Source organism: Coregonus clupeaformis, chromosome 29 (genome assembly GCF_020615455.1).
Source record: "Coregonus clupeaformis isolate EN_2021a chromosome 29, ASM2061545v1, whole genome shotgun sequence".
Taxonomy (NCBI): domain Eukaryota; kingdom Metazoa; phylum Chordata; class Actinopteri; order Salmoniformes; family Salmonidae; genus Coregonus; species Coregonus clupeaformis.
In genome coordinates, this window is record NC_059220.1 from 9,516,158 (window position 1) to 9,543,237 (window position 27,080).

The window sequence follows — 27,080 nt, forward strand, 5'->3', positions numbered from 1 at the left end:
TAAAAGACTAAATAAATAATTGTGATTATGTGAGTATGTGCATAAACAATTAATTTGTCCCAATTAGTGCTGTCAGTAACAGCAGAGAGTTGATTGGGATATTATTGTGGGTGCAGACATGACTGCAGTAGTACACAGCCAGCTCAGACTGAACAGAACAGAACAGAGCAGAACGGAACAGAACAGAACGGAACAGAACAGAACGGAACAGAACAGAACGGAACAGAACAGAACGGAACAGAACAGAGCAGAACAGAACAGAGCAGAACGGAACAGAGCAGAACGGAACAGAGCAGAACGGAACAGAACAGAGCAGAACGGAACAGAGCAGAACGGAACAGAACAGAACGGAACAGAACAGAACGGAACAGAATAGAACGGAACAGAACAGAACGGAACAGAACAGAACAGAGCAGAACAGAACAGTCCCCTGTAGCTCAGTTGGTAGAGCATGACGCTTGCAACGCCAGTGTTGTGGGTTCGTTTCCCACGGGGGGCCAGTATGAAAATGTATGCACTCACTAACTGTAAGTCGCTTTGGATAAGAGCGTCTGCTAAATGACGTAAAATGGAAACAGAACGGAACAGAGCAGAACAGAACGGAACAGAGCAGAACAGAAGGGAACAGAGCAGAACAGAAGGGAACAGAGCAGAACAGAAGGGAACAGAACAGAACGGAGCAGAACAGAAGGGAACAGAGCAGAACAGAAGGGAACAGAGCAGAACTTTATTGTCCATCCAAGGATAGAACATTTTATTTGGCATCGCCTTACAAACTGCCTGCTGCACGTCTATATAATAAGACAGTTTGCTCTCCTGAGGTTGGTGTCCTAATTTTTGCCAACAAATTTGCTTTGGGAAATGTTCACCACATCATTGGTCCACTTCTGAATTCACACAGTTTAACTACCTGGGCTGTGTTTCCCAAAAGCAGCATAGCACTAAGAGCATCTTATTTCCATTGAAACTAAATGGACAAAATATGATCTTAGTGCCACGATGCTTTTGGGAAACCCAGCCCAGGTCAGGAAGAGAGAGAGAGCATGATTTGTTCCTCTTTGTGCTGTATGGTGAGGAAGAATGTCTTTGTAGTTGTCAGTGATCACAGTGACATGTTCCCCATCTCCAATAGGTGTTCAAAGTAAGTGTCTGCTGTGTTTTGGCCCACTGCGAGAGTTTAAATCCCCAAATAGCAAACCCTGGTTTCATCCGGGTCCCTCAGTGTATGTGGGTCATCCCAGGTTATCAGACTCTAGTATAATCAGGGATCCCAGACCTGCTAAAATAATTTTTGATGTATAGAGAACCCGGTCTACCCACACTGAGAAAGTCTAGTTTAATATTCTATTCTGTCCTGGACCCGCTGAGAAAGTTGAAGTTGTCTGCTGTGTTTTGAACCTCTAGCTGAGATGCTGCTGTCTGTTGTGGGCCAAACCCTGGTAAAAGCAGAGATTTGACTACGGTGTTCCCCCCCCCCCTCGCACTGAGACAGTGTATCTGTCTGCTGTGTTTGAGAAAGTGTCCTAAACCGTGGGCTGTTGTGTAATCCCTCACTGGGCCCCTTTGCTATTTCTGTGCCTGGGTCTCACGTCACGCTTGGGTATTTTCTCTGGTGACTAGCTCACATCAATAGATCTCCTAATGCACGATCAGTCAGCCAGCATCAGCGGCGGCAACGTCTGATTGATAAGATTTTACCCTCGCTAAATCTGATCATTATTGCTTATGTTATTACTATAACCCAGGGACGTGGAGAATGGACAGCTGGAATTTGCGATATGAGGAGTGTGACGTAACTGGCGATATGGGACAAGAAGAGAGTAGACTAATGTCAGGTTCGTCTGAAGATTATATCCGATATCTGCATGTCCGTCTGTCTGCTGTTTGTGGAGAGGCTATTTGCTAACCACAGACAGACCTTGTGGTAGAAAAGTCTCTCATCTTAACATCGATGTTCATTTTGCATGTTGTGTTCTATGTGTGCTGTCATGCCATGGGCTTTCTGCCTCAGTGTCCCTGACACTATGTGTTTTCCTTATAAAATGTATGGATGAGGGGCTAGTGTTAGACTACATGACTGTCATATCCCAGTTATGGGATACGTTCTGTACAGCTTGAACATGATGCAGTGGCATTGTAATGACGTTTTCCATAACCTATATACAGTATGCATCCCATTGTCTCAATGCAACATGCTTCAGCAGTGTTGCTGTACCATGTCTTATCAGCATGTAAATGTATAAGCATACGGTATCTTGAATATAAAGAGACCTTTTCTAATAGTAACCCTTCCTCCTCTCATCCACTCAAGCATGCTCAATCAAACACATGCAAGCAGCACATTCACATGCCAATCGCCAACCCACAATCATTCAAAAACACCCTGACTTACCTTACCACCCAACTACCTCCTACAGTAGTACTCACTCCCCATATTCCTGTGAACTGTTTTGATATACCATGAACGGTCTATACTACTGTAACGCGTGACACGACCATTGGCTTTACCTAAATGAGGAATAGATGGATAGTTTACTGAAAGAGAGGTTTGTGTCCATGGATCTGTATAGAGTGCATCTGCTGAGGGAACTTGTAAATGTGACTTAGCAGAGGTTGGGAAGTGTAGTCTACAAACAGAACAGGCTGTGTCCTTCCCTCTCTATATCTGTGGTGTAGTTCAGAAGAGAGGTATGCATTGTTTCAGTGAGGCAGGCTTATCTCCCTGACACCCTGCACTCGTAGTTCCCTCCTCTTATTGCTTTAGGATGGAAACATACCCAGCTATGAGGTCAGAACGACCTTGAGGAGAGAGAGAGAGATCCCCTGTCCCCTCCCTCTCAAGGCTTACAATGTTGTCACCCCTGCCCTGAGTGACACCCCACTTTGGTTACCTCTGGAAACCTTCTCTTGTAGAATGTATCAAGAAGTCACCTTTTACAGTGTACAGTATATACTGGATTCTCCTCTTTGGTCTGTCTGTCTAGGAGAGGAATACAAACCCTATCAGATAGCTGTAGTGTTTAAACCTGTGTCAAGTGGGAGGATAAAGTACTTCCCATTTAAATATTAGTTGGACATTCTTGCAGTAGAAGCATAACCTCTTTGATTTAATGTATTTTGTTAAATCTCTGCATCTTAAGAGTCACCTTGGATTTGTATAATCTCTCCGGTCTGTCTGACAAATGTGTATGATGTGTGTGTGGTGTGTGTGTTTGTAACAAAGAGAGAATGAACAGTAGGATGGAACACTAACAAAGAGAGAAGGAACAGTAGGATGGAACACTCTAACAAAGAGAGAAGGAACAGTAGGATGGAACACTCTAACAAAGAGAGAAGGAACAGTAGGATGGAACACTCTAACAAAGAGAGAAGGAACAGTAGGATGGAACACTCTAACAAAGAGAGAAGGAACAGTAGGATGGAACACTCTAACAAAGAGAGAAGGAACAGTAGGATGGAACACTAACAAAGAGAGAAGGAACAGTAGGATGGAACACTCTAACAAAGAGAGAAGGAACAGTAGGATGGAACACTCTAACAAAGAGAGAAGGAACAGTAGGATGGAACACTCTAACAAAGAGAGAAGGAACAGTAGGATGGAACACTCTAACAAAGAGAGAAGGAACAGTAGGATGGAACACTCTAACAAAGAGAGAAGGAACAGTAGGATGGAACACTAACAAAGAGAGAATGAACAGTAGGATGGAACACTAACAAAGAGAGAATGAACAGTAGGATGGAACACTCTAACAAAGAGAGAATGGACAGTAGGATGGAACACTAACAAAGAGAGAAGGAACAGTAGGATGGAACACTCTAACAAAGAGAGAAGGAACAGTAGGATGGAACACTAACAAAGAGAGAAGGAACAGTAGGATGGAACACTCTAACAAAGAGAGAAGGAACAGTAGGATGGAACACTCTAACAAAGAGAGAAGGAACAGTAGGATGGAACACTAACAAAGAGAGAAGGAACAGTAGGATGGAACACTCTAACAAAGAGAGAAGGAACAGTAGGATGGAACACTCTAACAAAGAGAGAAGGAACAGTAGGATGGAACACTCTAACAAAGAGAGAAGGAACAGTAGGATGGAACACTCTAACAAAGAGAGAAGGAACAGTAGGATGGAACACTCTAACAAAGAGAGAAGGAACAGTAGGATGGAACACTAACAAAGAGAGAAGGAACAGTAGGATGGAACACTCTAACAAAGAGAGAAGGAACAGTAGGATGGAACACTCTAACAAAGAGAGAAGGAACAGTAGGATGGAACACTAACAAAGAGAGAAGGAACAGTAGGATGGAACACTCTAACAAAGAGAGAAGGAACAGTAGGATGGAACACTCTAACAAAGAGAGAAGGAACAGTAGGATGGAACACTAACAAAGAGAGAATGAACAGTAGGATGGAACACTAACAAAGAGAGAATGAACAGTAGGATGGAACACTAACAAAGAGAGAATGAACAGTAGGATGGAACACTCTAACAAAGAGAGAATGGACAGTAGGATGGAACACTAACAAAGAGAGAAGGAACAGTAGGATGGAACACTCTAACAAAGAGAGAAGGAACAGTAGGATGGAACACTAACAAAGAGAGAAGGAACAGTAGGATGGAACACTCTAACAAAGAGAGAAGGAACAGTAGGATGGAACACTAACAAAGAGAGAAGGAACAGTAGGATGGAACACTAACAAAGAGAGAAGGAACAGTAGGAAGGAACAGTAGGATGGAACACTCTAACAAAGAGAGAAGGAACAGTAGGATGGAACACTAACAAAGAGAGAAGGAACAGTAGGATGTAACACTAACAAAGAGAGAATGAACAGTAGGATGGAACACTAACAAAGAGAGAAGGAACAGTAGGATGGAACACTCTAACAAAGAGAGAAGGAACAGTAGGATGGAACACTCTACCAAAGAGAGAAGGAACAGTAGGATGGAACACTAACAAAGAGAGAATGAACAGTAGGATGGAACACTAACAAAGAGAGAATGAACAGTAGGATGGAACACTAACAAAGAGAGAAGGAACAGTAGGATGGAACACTAACAAGAGAGAAGGAACAGTAGGATGGAACACTAACAAAGAGAGAGGAACAGTAGGATGGAACACAAAAAAAGAGAGAAGGGACAGTAGGATGGAACACTAACAAATAGAGAAGGAACAGTAGGATGGAACACTAATAAAGAGAGAAGGAACAGTAGGATGGAACACTCTAACAAAGAGAGAATGAACAGTAGGATGGAACACTAACAAAGAGAGAAGGAACAGTAGGATGTAACACTAACAAAGAGAGAAGAAACAGTAGGATGGAACACTCTAACAAAGAGAGAAGGAACAGTAGGATGGAACACTAACAAAGAGAGAAGGAACAGTAGGATGTAACACTAACAAAGAGAGAAGAAACAGTAGGATGGAACACTAACAAAGAGAGAAGGAACAGTAGGATGGAACACTAACAAAGAGAGAAGGAACAGTAGGATGGAACACTAACAAAGAGAGAAGGAACAGTAGGATGTAACACTCTAACAAAGAGAGAAGGAACAGTAGGATGGTACACTAACAAAGAGAGAATGAACAGTAGGATGGAACACTCTAACAAAGAGAGAAGGAACAGTAGGATGGAACACTAACAAAGAGAGAAGGAACAGTAGGATGTAACACTAACAAAGAGAGAAGGAACAGTAGGATGGAACACTCTAACAAAGAGAGAAGGAACAGTAGGATGGAACACTAACAAAGAGAGAAGGAACAGTAGGATGTAACACTAACAAAGAGAGAAGGAACAGTAGGATGTAACACTCTAACAAAGAGAGAAGGAACAGTAGTATGGAACACTAATAAAGAGAGAAGGAACAGTAGGATGGAACACTAACAAAGAGAGAAGGAACAGTATAATGGAACACTAACAAAGAGAGAAGGAACAGTAGGATGTAACACTAACAAAGAGAGAAGGAACAGTAGGATGGAACACTAACAAAGAGAGAAGGAACAGTAGGATGGAACACTCTAACAAAGAGAGAAGGAACAGTAGGATGGAACACTAACAAATAGAGAAGGAACAGTAGGATGGAACACAAACAAAGAGAGAAGGAACAGTAGGATGGAACACTAACAAAGAGAGAAGGAACAGTAGGATGGAACACTAACAAAGAGAGAAGGAACAGTAGGATGGAACACTAACAAAGAGAGAAGGAACAGTAGGATGGAACACTCTAACAAAGAGAGAAGGAACAGTAGGATGGAACACTCTAACAAAGAGAGAAGGAACAGTAGGATGGAACACTAACAAAGAGAGAAGGAACAGTAGGATGGAACACTCTAACAAAGAAAGAAGGAACAGTAGGATGGAACACTAACAAAGAGAGAAGGAACAGTAGGATGGAACACTAACAAAGAGAGAAGGAACAGTATGATGGAACACTCTAACAAAGAGAGAAGGAACAGTAGGATGTAACACTAACAAAGAGAGAAGGAACAGTAGGATGGAACACTAACAAAGAGAGAAGGAACAGTAGGATGGAACACTCTAACAAAGAGAGAAGGAACAGTAGGATGGAACACTCTAACAAAGAGAGAAGGAACAGTAGGATGGGACACTAACAAAGAGAGAATGAACAGTAGGATGGAACACTAACAAAGAGAGAAGGAACAGTAGGATGGAACACTCTAACAAAAAGAGAAGGAACAGTAGGATGGAACACTCTACCAAAGAGAGAAGGAACAGTAGGATGGAACACTAACAAAGAGAGAATGAACAGTAGGATGGAACACTAACAAAGAGAGAATGAACAGTAGGATGGAACACTAACAAAGAGAGAAGGAACAGTAGGATGGAACACTAACAAAGAGAGAAGGAACAGTAGGATGGAACACTAACAAAGAGAGAGGAACAGTAGGATGGAACACAAAAAAAGAGAGAAGGGACAGTAGGATGGAACACTAACAAATAGAGAAGGAACAGTAGGATGGAACACTAATAAAGAGAGAAGGAACAGTAGGATGGAACACTCTAACAAAGAGAGAAGGAACAGTAGGATGGAACACTAACAAAGAGAGAAGGAACAGTAGGATGTAACACTAACAAAGATAGAAGAAACAGTAGGATGGAACACTCTAACAAAGAGAGAAGGAACAGTAGGATGGAACACTAACAAAGAGAGAAGGAACAGTAGGATGTAACACTAACAAAGAGAGAAGAAACAGTAGGATGGAACACTAACAAAGAGAGAAGGAACAGTAGGATGGAACACTAACAAAGAGAGAAGGAACAGTAGGATGTAACACTCTAACAAAGAGAGAAGGAACAGTAGGATGGTACACTAACAAAGAGAGAATGAACAGTAGGATGGAACACTCTAACAAAGAGAGAAGGAACAGTAGGATGGAACACTAACAAAGAGAGAAGGAACAGTAGGATGTAACACTAACAAAGAGAGAAGGAACAGTAGGATGGAACACTCTAACAAAGAGAGAAGGAACAGTAGGATGGAACACTAACAAAGAGAGAAGGAACAGTAGGATGTAACACTAACAAAGAGAGAATGAACAGTAGGATGGAACACTAACAAAGAGAGAAGGAACAGTAGGATGGAACACTCTAACAAAGAGAGAAGGAACAGTAGGATGGAACACTCTACCAAAGAGAGAAGGAACAGTAGGATGGAACACTAACAAAGAGATAATGAACAGTAGGATGGAACACTAACAAAGAGAGAATGAACAGTAGGATGGAACACTAACAAAGAGAGAAGGAACAGTAGGATGGAACACTAACAAAGAGAGAAGGAACAGTAGGATGGAACACTAACAAAGAGAGAGGAACAGTAGGATGGAACACAAAAAAAGAGAGAAGGGACAGTAGGATGGAACACTAACAAATAGAGAAGGAACAGTAGGATGGAACACTAATAAAGAGAGAAGGAACAGTAGGATGGAACACTCTAACAAAGAGAGAATGAACAGTAGGATGGAACACTAACAAAGAGAGAAGGAACAGTAGGATGTAACACTAACAAAGAGAGAAGAAACAGTAGGATGGAACACTCTAACAAAGAGAGAAGGAACAGTAGGATGGAACACTAACAAAGAGAGAAGGAACAGTAGGATGTAACACTAACAAAGAGAGAAGAAACAGTAGGATGGAACACTAACAAAGAGAGAAGGAACAGTAGGATGGAACACTAACAAAGAGAGAAGGAACAGTAGGATGGAACACTAACAAAGAGAGAAGGAACAGTAGGATGTAACACTCTAACAAAGAGAGAAGGAACAGTAGGATGGTACACTAACAAAGAGAGAATGAACAGTAGGATGGAACACTCTAACAAAGAGAGAAGGAACAGTAGGATGGAACACTAACAAAGAGAGAAGGAACAGTAGGATGTAACACTAACAAAGAGAGAAGGAACAGTAGGATGGAACACTCTAACAAAGAGAGAAGGAACAGTAGGATGGAACACTAACAAAGAGAGAAGGAACAGTAGGATGTAACACTAACAAAGAGAGAAGGAACAGTAGGATGTAACACTCTAACAAAGAGAGAAGGAACAGTAGTATGGAACACTAATAAAGAGAGAAGGAACAGTAGGATGGAACACTAACAAAGAGAGAAGGAACAGTATAATGGAACACTAACAAAGAGAGAAGGAACAGTAGGATGTAACACTAACGAAGAGATAAGGAACAGTAGGATGGAACACTAACAAAGAGAGAAGGAACAGTAGGATGGAACACTCTAACAAAGAGAGAAGGAACAGTAGGATGGAACACTAACAAATAGAGAAGGAACAGTAGGATGGAACACAAACAAAGAGAGAAGGAACAGTAGGATGGAACACTAACAAAGAGAGAAGGAACAGTAGGATGGAACACTAACAAAGAGAGAAGGAACAGTAGGATGGAACACTAACAAAGAGAGAAGGAACAGTAGGATGGAACACTCTAACAAAGAGAGAAGGAACAGTAGGATGGAACACTAACAAAGAGAGAAGGAACAGTAGGATGGAACACTAACAAAGAGAGAAGGAACAGTAGGATGGAACACTCTAACAAAGAGAGAAGGAACAGTAGGATGGAACACTCTAACAAAGAGAGAAGGAACAGTAGGATGGAACACTCTAACAAAGAGAGAAGGAACAGTAGGATGGAACACTAACAAAGAGAGAAGGAACAGTAGGATGGAACACTCTAACAAAGAGAGAAGGAACAGTAGGATGGAACACTAACAAAGAGAGAAGGAACAGTTGGATGGAACACTAACAAAGAGAGAAGGAACAGTAGGATGGAACACTATCAAAGAGAGAAGGAACAGTAGGATGGAACACTCTAACAAAGAGAGAAGGAACAGTAGGATGGAACACTAACAAAGAGAGAAGGAACAGTAGGATGGAACACTAACAAAGAGAGAAGGAACAGTAGGATGTAACACTCTAACAAAGAGAGAAGGAACAGTAGGATGGAACACTAACAAAGAGAGAAGGAACAGTAGGATGGAACACTAACAAAGAGAGAAGGAACAGTAGGATGGAACACTCTAACAAAGAGAGAAGGAACAGTAGGATGGAACACTCTAACAAAGAGAGAAGGAACAGTAGGATGGAACACTAACAAAGAGAGAAGGAACAGTAGGATGGAACACTAACAAAGAGAGAAGGAACAGTAGGATGTAACACTCTAACAAAGAGAGAAGGAGCAGTAGGATGGAACACTAACAAAGAGAGAAGGAACAGTAGGATGGAACACTAACAAAGAGAGAAGGAACAGTAGGATGGAACACTAACAAAGAGAGAAGGAACAGTAGGATGGAACACTCTAACAAAGAGAGAATGAACAGTAGGATGGAACACTCTAACAAAGAGAGAAGGAACAGTAGGATGGAACACTCTAACAAAGAGAGAAGGTACAGTAGGATGGAACACTCTAACAAAGAGAGAAGGAACAGTAGGATGGAACACTAACAAAGAGAGAATGAACAGTAGGATGGAACACTCTAACAAAGAGAGAAGGAACATTAGGATGGAACACTAACAAAGAGAGAAGGAACAGTAGGATGGAACACTCTAACAAAGAGAGAAGGAACAGTAGGATGGAACACTAACAAAGAGAGAAGGAACAGTAGGATTGAACACTCTAACAAAGAGAGAAGGAACAGTAGGATGGAACACTAACAAATAGAGAAGGAACAGTAGGATGGACCACTCTAACAAAGAGAGAAGGAACAGTAGGATGGAACACTAAAAAGAGAGAAGAAACAGTAGGATGGAACACTAACAAAGAGAGAAGGAACAGTAGGATGGAACACTCTAACAAAGAGAGAAGGAACAGTAGGATGGAACACTAAAAAGAGAGAAGGAACAGTAGGATGGAACACTAACAAAGAGAGAAGGAACAGTAGGATGGAACACTCTAACAAAGAGAGAAGGAACAGTAGGATGGAACACTAACAACGAGAGAAGGAACAGTATGATGGAACACTAACAAAGAGAGAAGGAACAGTAGGATGGAACACTCTAACAAAGAGAGAAGGAACAGTAGGATGGAACACTCTAACAAAGAGAGAAGGAACAGTAGGATGGAACACTAACAAAGAGGGAAGGAACAGTAGGATGGAACACTCTAACAAAGAGAGAAGGAACAGTAGGATGGAACACTAACAAATAGAGAAGGAACAGTAGGATGGACCACTCTAACAAAGAGAGAAGGAACAGTAGGATGGACCACTCTAACAAAGAGAGAAGGAACAGCAGGATGGAACACTAACAAAGAGAGAAGGAACAGTAGGATGGAAAACTAACAAAGAGAGAACGAACAGTAGGATGGAACACTCTAACAAAGAGAGAAGGAACATTAGGATGGAACACTAACAAATAGAGAAGGAACAGTAGGATGGAACACTAATAAAGAGAGAAGGAACAGTAGGATGGAACACTCTAACAAAGAGAGAATGAACAGTAGGATGGAACACTAACAAAGAGAGAAGGAACAGTAGGATGTAACACTAACAAAGAGAGAAGAAACAGTAGGATGGAACACTCTAACAAAGAGAGAATGAACAGTAGGATGGAACACTAACAAAGAGAGAAGGAACAGTAGGATGTAACACTAACAAAGAGAGAAGAAACAGTAGGATGGAACACTAACAAAGAGAGAAGGAACAGTAGGATGGAACACTAACAAAGAGAGAAGGAACAGTAGGATGGAACACTAACAAAGAGAGAAGGAACAGTAGGATGTAACACTCTAACAAAGAGAGAAGGAACAGTAGGATGGTACACTAACAAAGAGAGAATGAACAGTAGGATGGAACACTAACAAAGAGAGAAGGAACAGTAGGATGGAACACTAACAAAGAGAGAAGGAACAGTAGGATGTAACACTAACAAAGAGAGAAGGAACAGTAGGATGGAACACTAACAAAGAGAGAAGGAACAGTAGGATGGAACACTAACAAAGAGAGAAGGAACACTAGGATGTAACACTAACAAAGAGAGAATGAACAGTAGGATGGAACACTAACAAAGAGAGAAGGAACAGTAGGATGGAACACTCTAACAAAGAGAGAAGGAACAGTAGAATGGAACACTCTACCAAAGAGAGAAGGAACAGTAGGATGGAACACTAACAAAGAGAGAATGAACAGTAGGATGGAACACTAACAAAGAGAGAATGAACAGTAGGATGGAACACTAACAAAGAGAGAAGGAACAGTAGGATGGAACACTAACAAAGAGAGAAGGAACAGTAGGATGGAACACTAATAAAGAGAGAAGGAACAGTAGGATGGAACACTCTAACAAAGAGAGAATGAACAGTAGGATGGAACACTAACAAAGAGAGAAGGAACAGTAGGATGTAACACTAACAAAGAGAGAAGAAACAGTAGGATGGAACACTCTAACAAAGAGAGAAGGAACAGTAGGATGGAACACTAACAAAGAGAGAAGGAACAGTAGGATGTAACACTAACAAAGAGAGAAGAAACAGTAGGATGGAACACTAACAAAGAGAGAAGGAACAGTAGGATGGAACACTAACAAAGAGAGAAGGAACAGTAGGATGGAACACTAACAAAGAGAGAAGGAACAGTAGGATGTAACACTCTAACAAAGAGAGAAGGAACAGTAGCATGGTACACTAACAAAGAGAGAATGAACAGTAGGATGGAACACTCTAACAAAGAGAGAAGGAACAGTAGGATGGAACACTAACAAAGAGAGAAGGAACAGTAGGATGTAACACTAACAAAGAGAGAAGGAACAGTAGGATGGAACACTCTAACAAAGAGAGAAGGAACAGTAGGATGGAACACTAACAAAGAGAGAAGGAACAGTAGGATGTAACACTAACAAAGAGAGAAGGAACAGTAGGATGTAACACTCTAACAAAGAGAGAAGGAACAGTAGTATGGAACACTAATAAAGAGAGAAGGAACAGTAGGATGGAACACTAACAAAGAGAGAAGGAACAGTATAATGGAACACTAACAAAGAGAGAAGGAACAGTAGGATGTAACACTAATGAAGAGAGAAGGAACAGTAGGATGGAACACTAACAAAGAGAGAAGGAACAGTAGGATGGAACACTCTAACAAAGAGAGAAGGAACAGTAGGATGGAACACTAACAAATAGAGAAGGAACAGTAGGATGGAACACAAACAAAGAGAGAAGGAACAGTAGGATGGAACACTAACAAAGAGAGAAGGAACAGTAGGATGGAACACTAACAAAGAGAGAAGGAACAGTAGGATGGAACACTAACAAAGAGAGAAGGAACAGTAGGATGGAACACTCTAACAAAGAGAGAAGGAACAGTAGGATGGAACACTAACAAAGAGAGAAGGAACAGTAGGATGGAACACTAACAAAGAGAGAAGGAACAGTAGGATGGAACACTCTAACAAAGAGAGAAGGAACAGTAGGATGGAACACTCTAACAAAGAGAGAAGGAACAGTAGGATGGAACACTAACAAAGAGAGAAGGAACAGTAGGATGGAACACTCTAACAAAGAGAGAAGGAACAGTAGGATGGAACACTAACAAAGAGAGAAGGAACAGTTGGATGGAACACTAACAAAGAGAGAAGGAACAGTAGGATGGAACACTATCAAAGAGAGAAGGAACAGTAGGATGGAACACTAACAAAGAGAGAAGGAACAGTAGGATGGAACACTAACAAAGAGAGAAGGAACAGTAGGATGGAACACTCTAACAAAGAGAGAAGGAACAGTAGGATGTAACACTCTAACAAAGAGAGAAGGAACAGTAGGATGGAACACTAACAAAGAGAGAAGGAACAGTAGGATGGAACACTAACAAAGAGAGAAGGAACAGTAGGATGGAACACTCTAACAAAGAGAGAAGGAACAGTAGGATGGAACACTCTAACAAAGAGAGAAGGAACAGTAGAATGGAACACTAACAAAGAGAGAAGGAACAGTAGGATGGAACACTAACAAAGAGAGAAGGAACAGTAGGATGTAACACTCTAACAAAGAGAGAAGGAACAGTAGGATGGAACACTAACAAAGAGAGAAGGAACAGTAGGATGGAACACTAACAAAGAGAGAAGGAACAGTAGGATGGAACACTAACAAAGAGAGAAGGAACAGTAGGATGGAACACTATAACAAAGAGAGAATGAACAGTAGGATGGAACACTCTAACAAAGAGAGAAGGAACAGTAGGATGGAACACTCTAACAAAGAGAGAAGGTACAGTAGGATGGAACACTCTAACAAAGAGAGAAGGAACAGTAGGATGGAACACTAACAAAGAGAGAATGAACAGTAAGATGGAACACTCTAACAAAGAGAGAAGGAACATTAGGATGGAACACTAACAAAGAGAGAGAAGGAACAGTAGGATGGAACACTCTAACAAAGAGAGAAGGAACAGTAGGATGGAACACTAACAAAGAGAGAAGGAACAGTAGGATGGAACACTCTAACAAAGAGAGAAGGAACAGTAGGATGGAACACTAACAAATAGAGAAGGAACAGTAGGATGGACCACTCTAACAAAGAGAGAAGGAACAGTAGGATGGAACACTAAAAAGAGAGAAGGAACAGTAGGATGGAACACTAACAAAGAGAGAAGGAACAGTAGGATGGAACACTCTAACAAAGAGAGAATGAACAGTAGGATGGAACACTAAAAAGAGAGAAGGAACAGTAGGATGGAACACTAACAAAGAGAGAAGGAACAGTAGGATGGAACACTCTAACAAAGAGAGAAGGAACAGTAGGATGGAACACTAACAAAGAGAGAAGGAACAGTAGGATGGAACACTCTAACAAAGAGAGAAGGAACAGTAGGATGGAACACTAACAAAGAGAGAAGGAACAGTAGGATGGAACACTCTAACAAAGAGAGAAGGAACAGTAGGATGGAACACTAACAAAGAGAGAAGGAACAGTTGGATGGAACACTAACAAAGAGAGAAGGAACAGTAGGATGGAACACTATCAAAGAGAGAAGGAACAGTAGGATGGAACACTCTAACAAAGAGAGAAGGAACAGTAGGATGGAACACTAACAAAGAGAGAAGGAACAGTAGGATGGAACACTCTAACAAAGAGAGAAGGAACAGTAGGATGTAACACTCTAACAAAGAGAGAATGAACAGTAGGATGGAACACTAACAAAGAGAGAAGGAACAGTAGGATGGAACACTAACAAAGAGAGAAGGAACAGTAGGATGGAACACTCTAACAAAGAGAGAAGGAACAGTAGGATTGAACACTCTAACAAAGAGAGAAGGAACAGTAGGATGGAACACTAACAAAGAGAGAAGGAACAGTAGGATGGAACACTAACAAAGAGAGAAGGAACAGTAGGATGTAACACTCTAACAAAGAGAGAAGGAACAGTAGGATGGAACACTAACAAAGAGAGAAGGAACAGTAGGATGGAACACTAACAAAGAGAGAAGGAACAGTAGGATGGAACACTAACAAAGAGAGAAGGAACAGTAGGATGGAACACTCTAACAAAGAGAGAATGAACAGTAGGATGGAACACTCTAACAAAGAGAGAAGGAACAGTAGGATGGAACACTCTAACAAAGAGAGAAGGTACAGTAGGATGGAACACTCTAACAAAGAGAGAAGGAACAGTAGGATGGAACACTAACAAGGAGAGAATGAACAGTAAGATGGAACACTCTAACAAAGAGAGAAGGAACATTAGGATGGAACACTAACAAAGAGAGAAGGAACAGTAGGATGGAACACTCTAACAAAGAGAGAAGGAACAGTAGGATGGAACACTAACAAAGAGAGAAGGAACAGTAGGATGGAACACTCTAACAAAGAGAGAAGGAACAGTAGGATGGAACACTAACAAATAGAGAAGGAACAGTAGGATGGACCACTCTAACAAAGAGAGAAGGAACAGTAGGATGGAACACTAAAAAGAGAGAAGGAACAGTAGGATGGAACACTAACAAAGAGAGAAGGAACAGTAGGATGGAACACTCTAACAAAGAGAGAAGGAACAGTAGGATGGAACACTAAAAAGAGAGAAGGAACAGTAGGATGGAACACTAACAAAGAGAGAAGGAACAGTAGGATGGAACACTCTAACAAAGAGAGAAGAAACAGTAGGATGGAACACTAACAAAGAGAGAAGGAACAGTATGATGGAACACTAACAAAGAGAGAAGGAACAGTAGGATGGAACACTCTAACAAAGAGAGAAGGAACAGTAGGATGGAACACTCTAACAAAGAGAGAAGGAACAGTAGGATGGAACACTAACAAAGAGGGAAGGAACAGTAGGATGGAACACTCTAACAAAGAGAGAAGGAACAGTAGGATGGAACACTAACAAATAGAGAAGGAACAGTAGGATGGACCACTCTAACAAAGAGAGAAGGAACAGTAGGATGGACCACTCTAACAAAGAGAGAAGGAACAGCAGGATGGAACACTAACAAAGAGAGAAGGAACAGTAGGATGGAAAACTAACAAAGAGAGAACGAACAGTAGGATAGAACACTCTAACAAAGAGAGAAGGAACAGTAGGATGGAACACTAACAAAGAGAGAAGGAACAGTAGGATGGAACACTCTAACAAAGAGAGAAGGAACAGTAGGATGGAACACTAACAAAGAGAGAAGGAACAGTATGATGGAACACTAACAAAGAGAGAAGGAACAGTAGGATGGAACACTCTAACAAAGAGAGAAGGAACAGTAGGATGGAACACTCTAACAAAGAGAGAAGGAACAGTAGGATGGAACACTAACAAAGAGGGAAGGAACAGTAGGATGGAACACTAACAAAGAGAGAAGGAACAGTAGGATGGAACACTCTAACAAAGAGAGATGGAACACTAACAAAGAGAGATGGAACAGTAGGATGGAACACTCTAACAAAGAGAGAAGGTACAGTAGGATGGAACACTAACAAAGAGAGAAGGAACAGTAGGATGGAACACTATAACAAATAGAGAAGGATCAGTAGGATGGAACACTAACAAAGAGAGAAGGAACAGTAGGATGGAACACTCTAACAAAGAGAGATATCACTGGTTGTAACAAATAGAGAAAGAGAGAGCAGTAGGGTGAAACAGAAAGAGAGAGCAGTAGGATGGAACAGAAAGAGAGAGCAGTAGGGTGAAACAGAAAGAGAGAGCAGTAGGATGGAACAGAAAGAGAGAGCAGTAGGATGGAACAGAAAGAGAGAGCAGTAGGGTGAAACAGAAAGAGAGAGCAGTAGGGTTAACAGAAAGAGAGAGCAGTAGGGTGAAACAGAAAGAGAGAGCAGTAGGGTGAAACAGAAAGAGAGAGCAGTAGGATGAAACAGAAAGAGAGAGCAGTAGGATGAAACAGAAAGAGAGAGCAGTAGGATGGAACAGAAAGAGAGAGCAGTAGGATGGAACAGAAAGAGAGAGCAGTAGGATGGAACAGAAAGAGAGAGCAGTAGGATGGAACAGAAAGAGAGAGCAGTAGGATGGAACAGAAAGAGAGAGCAGTAGGATGGAACAGAAAGAGAGAGCAGTAGGGTGAAACAGAAAGAGAGAGCAGTAGGATGGAACAGAAAGAGAGAGCAGTAGGATGGAACAGAAAGAGAGAGCAGTAGGGTGAAACAGAAAGAGAGAGCAGTAGGGTTAACAGAAAGAGAGAGCAGTAGGGTGAAACAGAAAGAGAGAGCAGTAGGATGGAACAGAAAGAGAGAGCAGTAGGATGGAACAGAAAGAGAGAGCAGTAGGGTGAAACAGAAAGAGAGAGCAGTAGGGTTAACAGAAAGAGAGAGCAGTAGGGTGAAACAGAAAGAGAGAGCAGTAGGATGGAACAGAAAGAGAGAGCAGTAGGATGAAACAGAAAGAGAGAGCAGTAGGGTGAAACAGAAAGAGAGAGCAGTAGGGTGAAACAGAAAGAGAGAGCAGTAGGATGGAACAGAAAGAGAGAGCAGTAGGATGAAACAGAAAGAGAGAGCAGTAGGGTGAAACAGAAAGAGAGAGCAGTAGGGTGAAACAGAAAGAGAGAGCAGTAGGATGAAACAGAAAGAGAGAGCAGTAGGATGGAACAGAAAGAGAGAGCAGTAGGGTGAAACAGAAAGAGAGAGCAGTAGGATGGAACAGAAAGAGAGAGCAGTAGGATGGAACAGAAAGAGAGAGCAGTAGGATGGAACAGAAAGAGAGAGCAGTAGGATGAAACAGAAAGAGAGAGCAGTAGGGTGAAACAGAAAGAGAGAGCAGTAGGGTGAAACAGAAAGAGAGAGCAGTAGGGTGAAACAGAAAGAGAGAGCAGTAGGATGAAACAGAAAGAGAGAGCAGTAGGATGGAACAGAAAGAGAGAGCAGTAGGGTGAAACAGAAAGAGAGAGCAGTAGGATGGAACAGAAAGAGAGAGCAGTAGGATGGAACAGAAAGAGAGAGCAGTAGGGTGAAACAGAAAGAGAGAGCAGTAGGATGGAACAGAAAGAGAGAGCAGTAGGGTGAAACAGAAAGAGAGAGCAGTAGGATGGAACAGAAAGAGAGAGCAGTAGGATGGAACAGAAAGAGAGAGCAGTAGGATGGAACAGAAAGAGATAGCAGTAGGGTGAAACAGAAAGAGAGAGCAGTAGAGTGAAACACAAAGAGAGAGCGTAGCTTATAGGCTGTCCTAATTAAGAGTAGCTCGGAGGGTTTGAACCAGATAATCTTACATAACCTCGTTAAAGAGCACACAGCCTTTGATACTGAGAAGATGAGAATGATGTTCCCACTGGGACCCAGCATACCATGAAGCCCCACGGTGTAGAGCTGAGGTATAGGACAAGATTACATACCCAGCCCCGTGGCGTAGAGCTAAGGTATAGGACAAGATTACATACCCTGCCCCACGGTGTAGAGCTAAGGTATAGGACAATATTACTTACCCAGCTATGGAGCTATAGTGTGCATCCCAAATGCCATCCCTTTATAGTGCACTACTGTTGACCAGATCCCTATGGGCCCTGTGCAAAAGTTGTGCACTATGTAGGGGATAGGGTACCATTTGGGATGCAGCCATAGTGTAATGATGAGACACAGGTAGCCCCGTGATATGTATCTGAGGTAAAGGATGAGATAATAATCAGTACAAGTAGACAGTAGACATATCCAGTGTCTTAGATGAGTTTAGCATCTAAGTGCACACATACTGTATACACACACACACACACACACACACACACACACACACACACACACACACACACACACACACACACACACACATTGTGATTGTAGTGCACCGGCCAGGGGTTAGATGAGGTACAGTTATTTGAGAGTCTAGTAAAGAGCCTGGTTATTATTTTCGTTCCTGCTGTGATCACTGGTCATTATGCACCACGTTTATTTGAAGGAGGAACTATTTTGGAAAAGGATTTTGCCAGTGAGGTTATAAGGTCCGGGAAGAAATCATTAGCCAAGTGTTTATATTACCTGTTGTATGTTTCCTGTTGAGAGAAACAGGAAGTGGGTTGCACATAAATTACAGTATTTTTGTAAGTAAGTAGTTGTGCTATTTTTGCATCTACTGATTAGTCTTGTATTATGTTTTTGGTAGGGACAATGCATGGGTGTCCTTAATGTAATAAGTATGTCATTTCACTAAAAATAATTATTCTGTTTCTGTTTTCTTTCAGATGACCCTTTCCTGCAACCAGTTTACGTCTGCTAATATTACTACTACAGTAACATAACAGACTTTATCGTTTGTTGGAAATCAACCCTGAAGAGGAAGGTGACATTGGAATCGTCATGGAGTCACTAGAAACTACTGCAGAGGCCAAATGCTCTAAAGAGGCTCTGGAAATGACAGTTCCCCAGAGGAAGTCAGCAGCACCAGAACCTACGACTGCCCAAACTAAAATAACCCCCTCGGCTGATTCGGAGGGGGAGGGGTGGCATCAAGGCCCAGAACCTGAGGAGGACCAGAGTAGAACCACATGTTGTCCAACAGATAAGTCTGACTCAGGGAAGCTAAGACAATTAGAAGGGAAACCACTGCGCCAATTACTGGATCAACCCTGCAGTCATCCTCATTACAATGTATTAACCTCATACCCACCACAGGAGAGACAGACAGTTCCCTTTGCTAGACAGAAAACGGCAGATCACTTGGTTTCTGCACTGCCACTTCCACATGTCAGCTGTGGAGGGTCCTCTCCTCAGAGGAGCTCCCCCAGTTTACCCGCTTCTCTCCAACACTGTTCCCAGTTAGGGACAGAGGAGCTATCCAAGGACGTGTGTAGTAAGATGGAACAGAAACAGCAGCAGAGGCCTGGGAAGTATGTTTGTGATTATTGTGGGAGGGCATGTGCCAAACCCAGCGTACTTACGAAGCATATCCGCTCACATACTGGGGAGCGACCCTACCCCTGCGTGCCCTGCGGTTTCTCCTTCAAAACAAAGAGCAATTTATACAAACACAGAAAATCTCATGCTCATTCCGTCAAAGCTGGGACAGTGCCATTTTCAGAACTGGGTTCTTACAATGCCAACATGGAGGACCAGAGATCTTTAGAGGGAGAAGGAGAGTTATACTCTGACGCTGAGCAGAGCTCGGACACAGACGAGGATGATTCATCGCTCTTGGACTCTGTTTCAGCGGAGGAACCAGATAGCACCACTGCTGTTAAAGTACCGAATCTCATTGCCCAGAGACAGGGAGTTACATTAGCATCAACATTATCTGAGGATGGTTCATCCAGGCTCTCGGAAATCAATGCTGCTCAACCTCCAGCTGTTTCTCAGGTCAGTCGTGCGATCCAATCTAACGCCATCAAGCAGAGGCTGGCACTACGGCTCTCAGAGAAAAGGAGCAGTGACACTGACACGTCTCTCTCCCTGCCTAGCCACGGAAGCAAATGTAGCACAGACTCAGGCTACTTCTCATGCTCTGAGAGCATTGAACACCAAACTGGTGGTCCTCCCAACACAAATGCCAAGTCCTATCAAGAGATAATGTTTGGGAAGTGTTACAAGCCGAACCCGAAACAAAAAGCCATAACTGTTGTGACTTGCAGGACAGACTTAATGAACGATCGTAAGATTTCGGAGCGTGGTGTTTCCCGTGTATTCACACAAGAAAAGGAATCAATGGTTGAATCGATCAGAATAAACACACATTCATTTACAAGGGAGGACATTAAGGAGGCTCAACTAGAGGTCTCTGATTCTGGACAGCTGGTCCGGAGCAACTCGATGCCCACGTCCTCGGTGGTATGTCAGGACACGTCACAAGGCCTGCGAGGTAGCCACTCCTTTGATGAAAGGGCGTCCCCTGGAGGCATTAGGAGACTTACGAGACAGGCTGCCTTTGAACACTCTGCACACGATGGACCTCCTGACCACTGCGGAAACATCTCTGATATTTCCAACCTTGGAGTGGAGATGGAAAGTTTCACCATCCAACAAAAGCAAGCGATGGAATTTGCGACGAGAAAACGACGGAAGGAAAAATGTGTTGTGGAGGAGGAGGATGTAGGAGGCCAGTATCACACAGACTATGACCACTCTGAAGAGATGAGGGACTATGATTCAAAGCAAGCCTCTCAAGGTGCTCTAACCACTATATCCTCAGTGAAAGGACATGCCCAAAGCGTGCATACACAGGAAATGTGGGAAAAGAGAGAGAGAGAAGAGAGAAGATCTTTAGGTAACGTCATCTCTGTGATTCAACACACTAACTCCCTAACCAGGTCTCTCTCTGAACAGTCAGACTCTTACAACTACCAGAGACAGGATAAGCCTTCCTCAATGGATGTGGAGGAGCAAACCGAAACTCGAGAGATGCATAAAAGGACTGAGATCTTTGCACACCAGCTGAGTGACAGTAGATTATTAGATAAATCGTATCAAATGACACCTAAGCTAGTCCGTCAGTCCAACATACCGGTCCCAGAGATCAGGGTGACTGTAGAACCAGACAGTCCAGAGAAAGATAAAGCAGCTGAAGTGAAACAGGTGAAGGTGAAGGAACCTGATAGACATATAGAGGAGTTCCAATGGCCTCAGAGGAGTGAAACCCTGTCTCAGTTCCCCCCAGAGAAACTCCCTCCAAAAAAGAAGAGACTGCGCTTAGCTGACTTGGAGCACTCCTCTGGCGAGTCTAGCTTCGAGTCGGCCTGTACAAGCCTCTCCCGGAGCCCCAGTCAAGACAGCAACTTATCCTACTGCTCCAGCTTCTCGTTTGACCGAGAGGAGAGAGAGAGAGAGGTTATCCCCAAGCCAGCTTCCCCGGCGGCTAGACAGGATGAGTTTGGCAAAGCGTTGGAGTTCTTAGCGGTGCCAGGAAGCGGCCACTCCCTCTCTGTCCTGAACCAGCGTCAACAACATGAAATGAGACGTTCCTCTTCAGAACAGGCACCGTGCCACTCCCAGTGCAGAGAGCTCCCAGAGGTCCGCAGCGTATCGTTTGACTACGGCAGTCTCTCTCCAACGGCCAAAGTTAGACATGCGGAACTCAGCGCCAGCTACTCAGAGCCCAGACGGGGTAACTTGGTAAGACAGGAGTCCTTGAATGTTGACCTTGAATTTGCACATCCAGTCCTTCCGCTAAATATTCTTCCTCAGTACCTCAGCAATGCCCTGTCGTTCTCAGCCACTGCTCTGCTCTCTCATTCTCTGCCAATGTTCGCCCCTCAGCCGTCACACTCTGGTCTCCTAGTTCCTGTTAGAATCCAGACTCACGTACCCTCCTACGGTAGCATCACATATACCACTGTGTCGCAAATTGTAGATGATCCATACAAAAGCGTTAGCTCCACCAGAACCTCTTCTCTCACTTCTCACTTTGCAAATGTAGCAACGAATTTGGATACACCTAATCTATTATTAGGACACCCCCGAGGACTGTTGACCAACCCAGTCCAGGTTCAAGTTCTAGATCTGCCCCCAGCTAAGCTTAAGACAGGCATCCCTCTCTCCCTGACCTCCAGGACGATCTCCACCACTAACTGTGGGTCCAGTGGTGGGTCCAACAAGCGCATGTTGTCTCCAGCCAGCAGCTCGGACCTGTTCATGGAGGTCAAACAGCAGAAACGGGTCAAAGAGGAGAAAATGTACGGTGAGATAGTGGAGGAGTTGGGTGCTGTGGAGTTAGGGAATTATAATGTGACTGAAGAGAACAAGCAGAGTTTAAAGTCAGAGTTTAAAAGTGACACCAACCAGCTAGCATCAGCTGGCTTTCCTTCAAAATCCTCTTTGTCGGCGTCATCCTCACTTCCTTCTCACAACGAGCCAGCAAGTGGAAGCTTCATCTCACCTCAGCAACAATGGTCAGAAAGTCCTGATTCCCCTATGGATAACTCCCCAACGGAAGCAAGCCTACATCCACACGCTCTGCTTTCTCTAAAGGATTTCAGTGAGTCTGGCATGGACAGCAAGGCACAGATGGATGTGCTGGTGCAGTTAGTCAAAGGTCAGGGCATCCTCATCTCTGACAGGGAAAACACCAAACTGATATCTCCGTTTCCAAGTCTACGCACAGTGACAGGTGTGAGTTGGTGCTATCTGAACTACACCAAGCCAAACAGCACTCACAGCAGCTCTCCCCTGTCCTCTGTGTACGCTTCGTGGTACGTCAGTTCCCATAACCCCAACCCTCCTAACCTCAACACCAGTGCCACCCTGGCTCTGCTCCGCTCCAAACAGACGACTAACAGATGGGTGTACACCATGGCTGCCATGGACCAACCTGGGACTGGGAAGCTGGTCTCCTCCTCACTCTTATGGAGGAAGCGGCTCGGGCTGGTGAGAACCTTGATTGTTAATTATTTATTTGGTCCAAATCTCCCATAAATGTCTATATTGAATGTTTGCAATCCTGGAATCGAGTTACATCATAAACATATAATCTAATTGTAACCATATTATACTTATTCCTATATACCTAAACTGCATGTTCACAGAATGTTTATTTATTCATTCTTTATATTCATGTTTATTTATCTGTCTCGTTTAGCTGCAGAGCAAACCGGTGCTCAAAGAGCTGGACGTGATCTCCTATGGAAGGAAACTGAAGGATGCCAGCTGCAGGGTAAAAGCAGGGAAGGAGGACTGGAAAGACAGGGAGGTGTCCTCGAAACAAACAGCAGTGCCAACACCGACACCAACACCAACCCGGATCAAAATCTTTGAAGGAGGGTCAGTTATGATAATATCACATCAATCAATAAGCGATAAAATATTACTTATAATGTTAGTTTGTAATGTGTACATGTTCTGTAAAGGGGTTACGCCTGTTGGTACAAATTATTATTTAACCTTTATTTAACCTGGTAGTCCCATTGAAGTCAGAATACCTCTTTAAAAGGGAGACCTGGAATTAGATTGAATAGCTGTTTTCACTTACCTTGCATGTCTATAGCTTCTTATAATATAGACCACTTGTCAAACTTATTCCACGGAGGGCCAAGTGTCTGTGGGTTTTTTGCTCCTCCTTTGTACTTGATTGATCAATTCAGGTCATTGATTAGTTAGGAACTCCCCTCACCTGGTTGTTTAGGTCTTAATTTGGACCCAAATTGAAAGGAAATAACAAAAACGAACACACACTCGGCCCTTCGTGGAACGAGTTTGACACCCCGATATAGAACATCACATTAAGGATGGTTTTCCTCCCTCAGGTTCAAGTCCAATGAGGACTATGTGTACGTGAGGGGCCGAGGCCGGGGGAAGTATATCTGTGAGGAGTGTGGCATCCGCTGTAAGAAACCTAGTATGCTGAAAAAACATATACGCACCCACACTGACGTCAGACCCTACGTCTGCAGGGTCTGCAACTTCGCTTTCAAAACTAAAGGTGGGTTTCGCTTCTTCTTCCATTGAAATGAATGAGAGAAGAGCTGAACAAGCACCTTGTGACAACTGCTGATTTAAAAAGGGATTGATCAAATAAACTAGATTGAATGACGATTGAATTGATGACACCGGTAACATCGATTGAGAATGATGATAAGATAATCAGCTAAATGAATCTTTAACATGTTTGTCCTACAGGAAACCTGACCAAGCATATGAAGTCAAAGGCTCACATGAAGAAGTGTCTTGAGCTTGGGGTGTCAGTCACAGTGGATGATACAGAGACACTGGAATCTGGTAAGATATCGACCAATGACCAGGGAATTATTCAGATATTTAGAACTGATTGTGTAACCCATGGTAACTGTACCGTAGAAAGAATGACAGGAACACATTTGATGTATCCTTTGTCTTTATTTGTGTTCTTTCAAACAATGCAGATGACATCCAGCAAGACTCGAAGACCGGGGTCTTGAGCACAGCCAAACACCAGTTCTCAGATGCAGACGACTCTGATGGCATGGATGAAGAGATCGACGATATCGACGAAGATGACGATGACGATGATGACTACGACGGTGACTCTACTCCCAAGATCCTTTCCCGGAGCACCAGCCCTCAGCTCTGCGGCGGAGCCTCTCTGTCGGTCACAGCTACCGCCGTCATCCAGGGTGTGTCGTCAGACCTCCATGGCTGTCCCCTCAGTACCGTCATCCAGGGTGTGTCGTCAGACCTTCATGGCTGTCCCCTCAGTACCGTCATCCAGGGTGTGTCGTCAGACCTCCATGGCTGTCCCCTCAGTACCGTCATCCAGGGTGTGTCGTCAGACCTCCATGGCTGTCCCCTCAGTACCATCATCCAGGGTGTGTCGTCAGACCTTCATGGCTGTCCCCTCAGTACCGTCATCCAGGGTGTGTCGTCAGACCTTCATGGCTGTCCCCTCAGTACCGTCATCCAGGGTGTGTCGTCAGACCTCCATGGCTGTCCCCTCAGTCCCTTTCATCCCCTCCCCAGCTGCCTCTCAACCTACACCCTGTCTGGCATCGATGTCCACTCCCATCCCACCTCCACCCTGCCTAGCATCGATGTCCACCCCCATCCCCATCCCCCCTCCATGGGCAGGAGGACAGGGCCAGACCGGAGGACTGTCTTGGCCTCCAGCTTGGACAAGGAGGACTGTTGCCTGGCCATGCTGTCTCCTGACCAGGGCTGTCTGTTCTTCGACCCCTACCCCACCTGTCTGCTGTCCCCCGGCTGGGAGTCCCCTCTGAGGGAACCGCCTCCCTCCCGCCTCCGCTACCCCTCACCCCGGAGAGACCACTCCCCACGGGGGCGCTCCTCACCTCGATGGGACACCTCCCCGCTGAGGCCCAGCTCCCCCAACCTCACCCCCATCCAGCACCTCTCCCCGGCCTGTATGGAGAGGCCCCCGTCCCCAGGTGGAGTGGACCTGGCTGGGAGGAGACAGAGGGTGGTGCTCAGGGCTGTGTCTCCACGTAGAGGAGGCTCACAACATAGAGACTCTGGGGATAAAACCAGGCAGCAAGCCAAGGCTGAACTGGTCCAGCAGGGAGGAGCCATTGAAATGGATATGGTATGTAATATAGTAGTTTACAGTATGTTTTCATTGATTAGTATATGCTTGTCCATGCAAAACTAGTTACACTGACTTAATTTCAACTGACTTCATTTGAACTCAGTTCAACAACTGGATTGTTAGTGTTCTTGATGTAAAACCTTTATTAATCACAATGTTTTTTTTACACCATTGGTGTCCATGCATTTTTTCTTGATTGTCATATAAAACTTGTTTCAAGCAAGAAACTGTAGAAAAGTGTATTCTGATAGTCACTATAACTTGTTGTCTTTAGGATCAGAGGAGAAGTGTGCCTCCTGGTTCCTCCTGCTTCAGCTGTCCCCATCAGAACCTCTTCAGCCACCTTCCCCTACACTCTCAGCAGCAGGCTGGGACTCTCCTCCCCATGGTCCCTATCGGAGGGATCCAGGTACTGCACTCCCTGCCCTCCTGCAGCTCTGACCGGACCCATCTGTCAGCCCTGTCCCCTCAGAAGACTGAGCTCCACCAGGACAGCACTAAGGGGGGATCTGTCCGCCTGGCGGCCCTAGGTGCAGAGGACTCAGGAGCCCAGCAGCAGGGGAGGGGGATGGAGAGGGAGAGGGAGAGGGGGATGGAGATGGAGAGGGAAAGGGAGATGGAGAGGGGGATGGAGATGGAGAGTGAGGGGGGGATGGAGAGGGAAAGGGAGATGGAGAGTGAGGGGGGGATGGAGAGGGAGAGGGGGATGGAGAGGGAGAAGCCGTCTCCCCACCAGACACCCCGGGACTCAGAGGAGGAGAACCCACCTGTCTCTGTCCTAACGGTCAGGAACCCTAAGCAGGAAGAGGTTCTTCAGACCTGCACCAAGGCCATCGCCTCCCTCAGGATCACCTCTGAAGAGCATCTATAGACTGGGGTTGCGTCCCAAATGGCACCCTATTCGCTATACAAAGCACTACTTTTGACCGGAGGGCTCTCGTCAAAAGTAGTGCACTATATAAGGAATAGGGTACCATTTGGGACGTACGTCATTTGGGATGTACCTTGGAGCTTCCTCCAGGAGCAGCTGAGCCCCCCCCCCATCCATCGTCCAGTCCTCAGCTAGCATGGTTCTAGATCAATTTGTGCTGTCTTGACAACTGATATGGTCACACCAACTTCTCTGGTCACATATGAGTTGACAAGACAGCACAAACAAATCTGGACCCAGGCTACGTCCACAGTCCCTCTCAACTTCA

General features: G+C 44.0%; 1 protein-coding gene across 1 annotated transcript; it reads left to right on the forward strand.

The window, feature by feature from the left end:
* The first annotated feature begins 1,649 nt into the window (after positions 1 to 1,649).
* hivep2b (HIVEP zinc finger 2b) lies at positions 1,650 to 26,752 on the forward strand. The gene is made up of 8 exons (XM_045209046.1): positions 1,650 to 1,835; positions 19,124 to 23,234; positions 23,446 to 23,627; positions 24,110 to 24,285; positions 24,483 to 24,581; positions 24,725 to 25,878; positions 26,156 to 26,463; positions 26,671 to 26,752. The coding sequence occupies exons 2-8, from the start codon at positions 19,239 to 19,241 to the stop codon at positions 26,750 to 26,752; spliced, it is 5,997 nt and encodes a 1,998-aa protein (XP_045064981.1). The 5' UTR covers positions 1,650 to 1,835; positions 19,124 to 19,238.
* Positions 26,753 to 27,080: the final 328 nt, after the last annotated feature.

Bases quoted from the DNA above. Each gene is read 5' to 3' on its own strand.
- hivep2b (XM_045209046.1), top strand. From the start codon at position 19,239: ATGGAGTCACTAGAAACTACTGCAGAGGCCAAATGCTCTAAAGAGGCT. The intron at 23,628-24,109 runs GTCAGTTATGAT...TTCCTCCCTCAG, and splicing joins ATCAAAATCTTTGAAGGAGG to GTTCAAGTCCAATGAGGACT. The intron at 24,582-24,724 runs GTAAGATATCGA...CAAACAATGCAG, and splicing joins TACAGAGACACTGGAATCTG to ATGACATCCAGCAAGACTCG.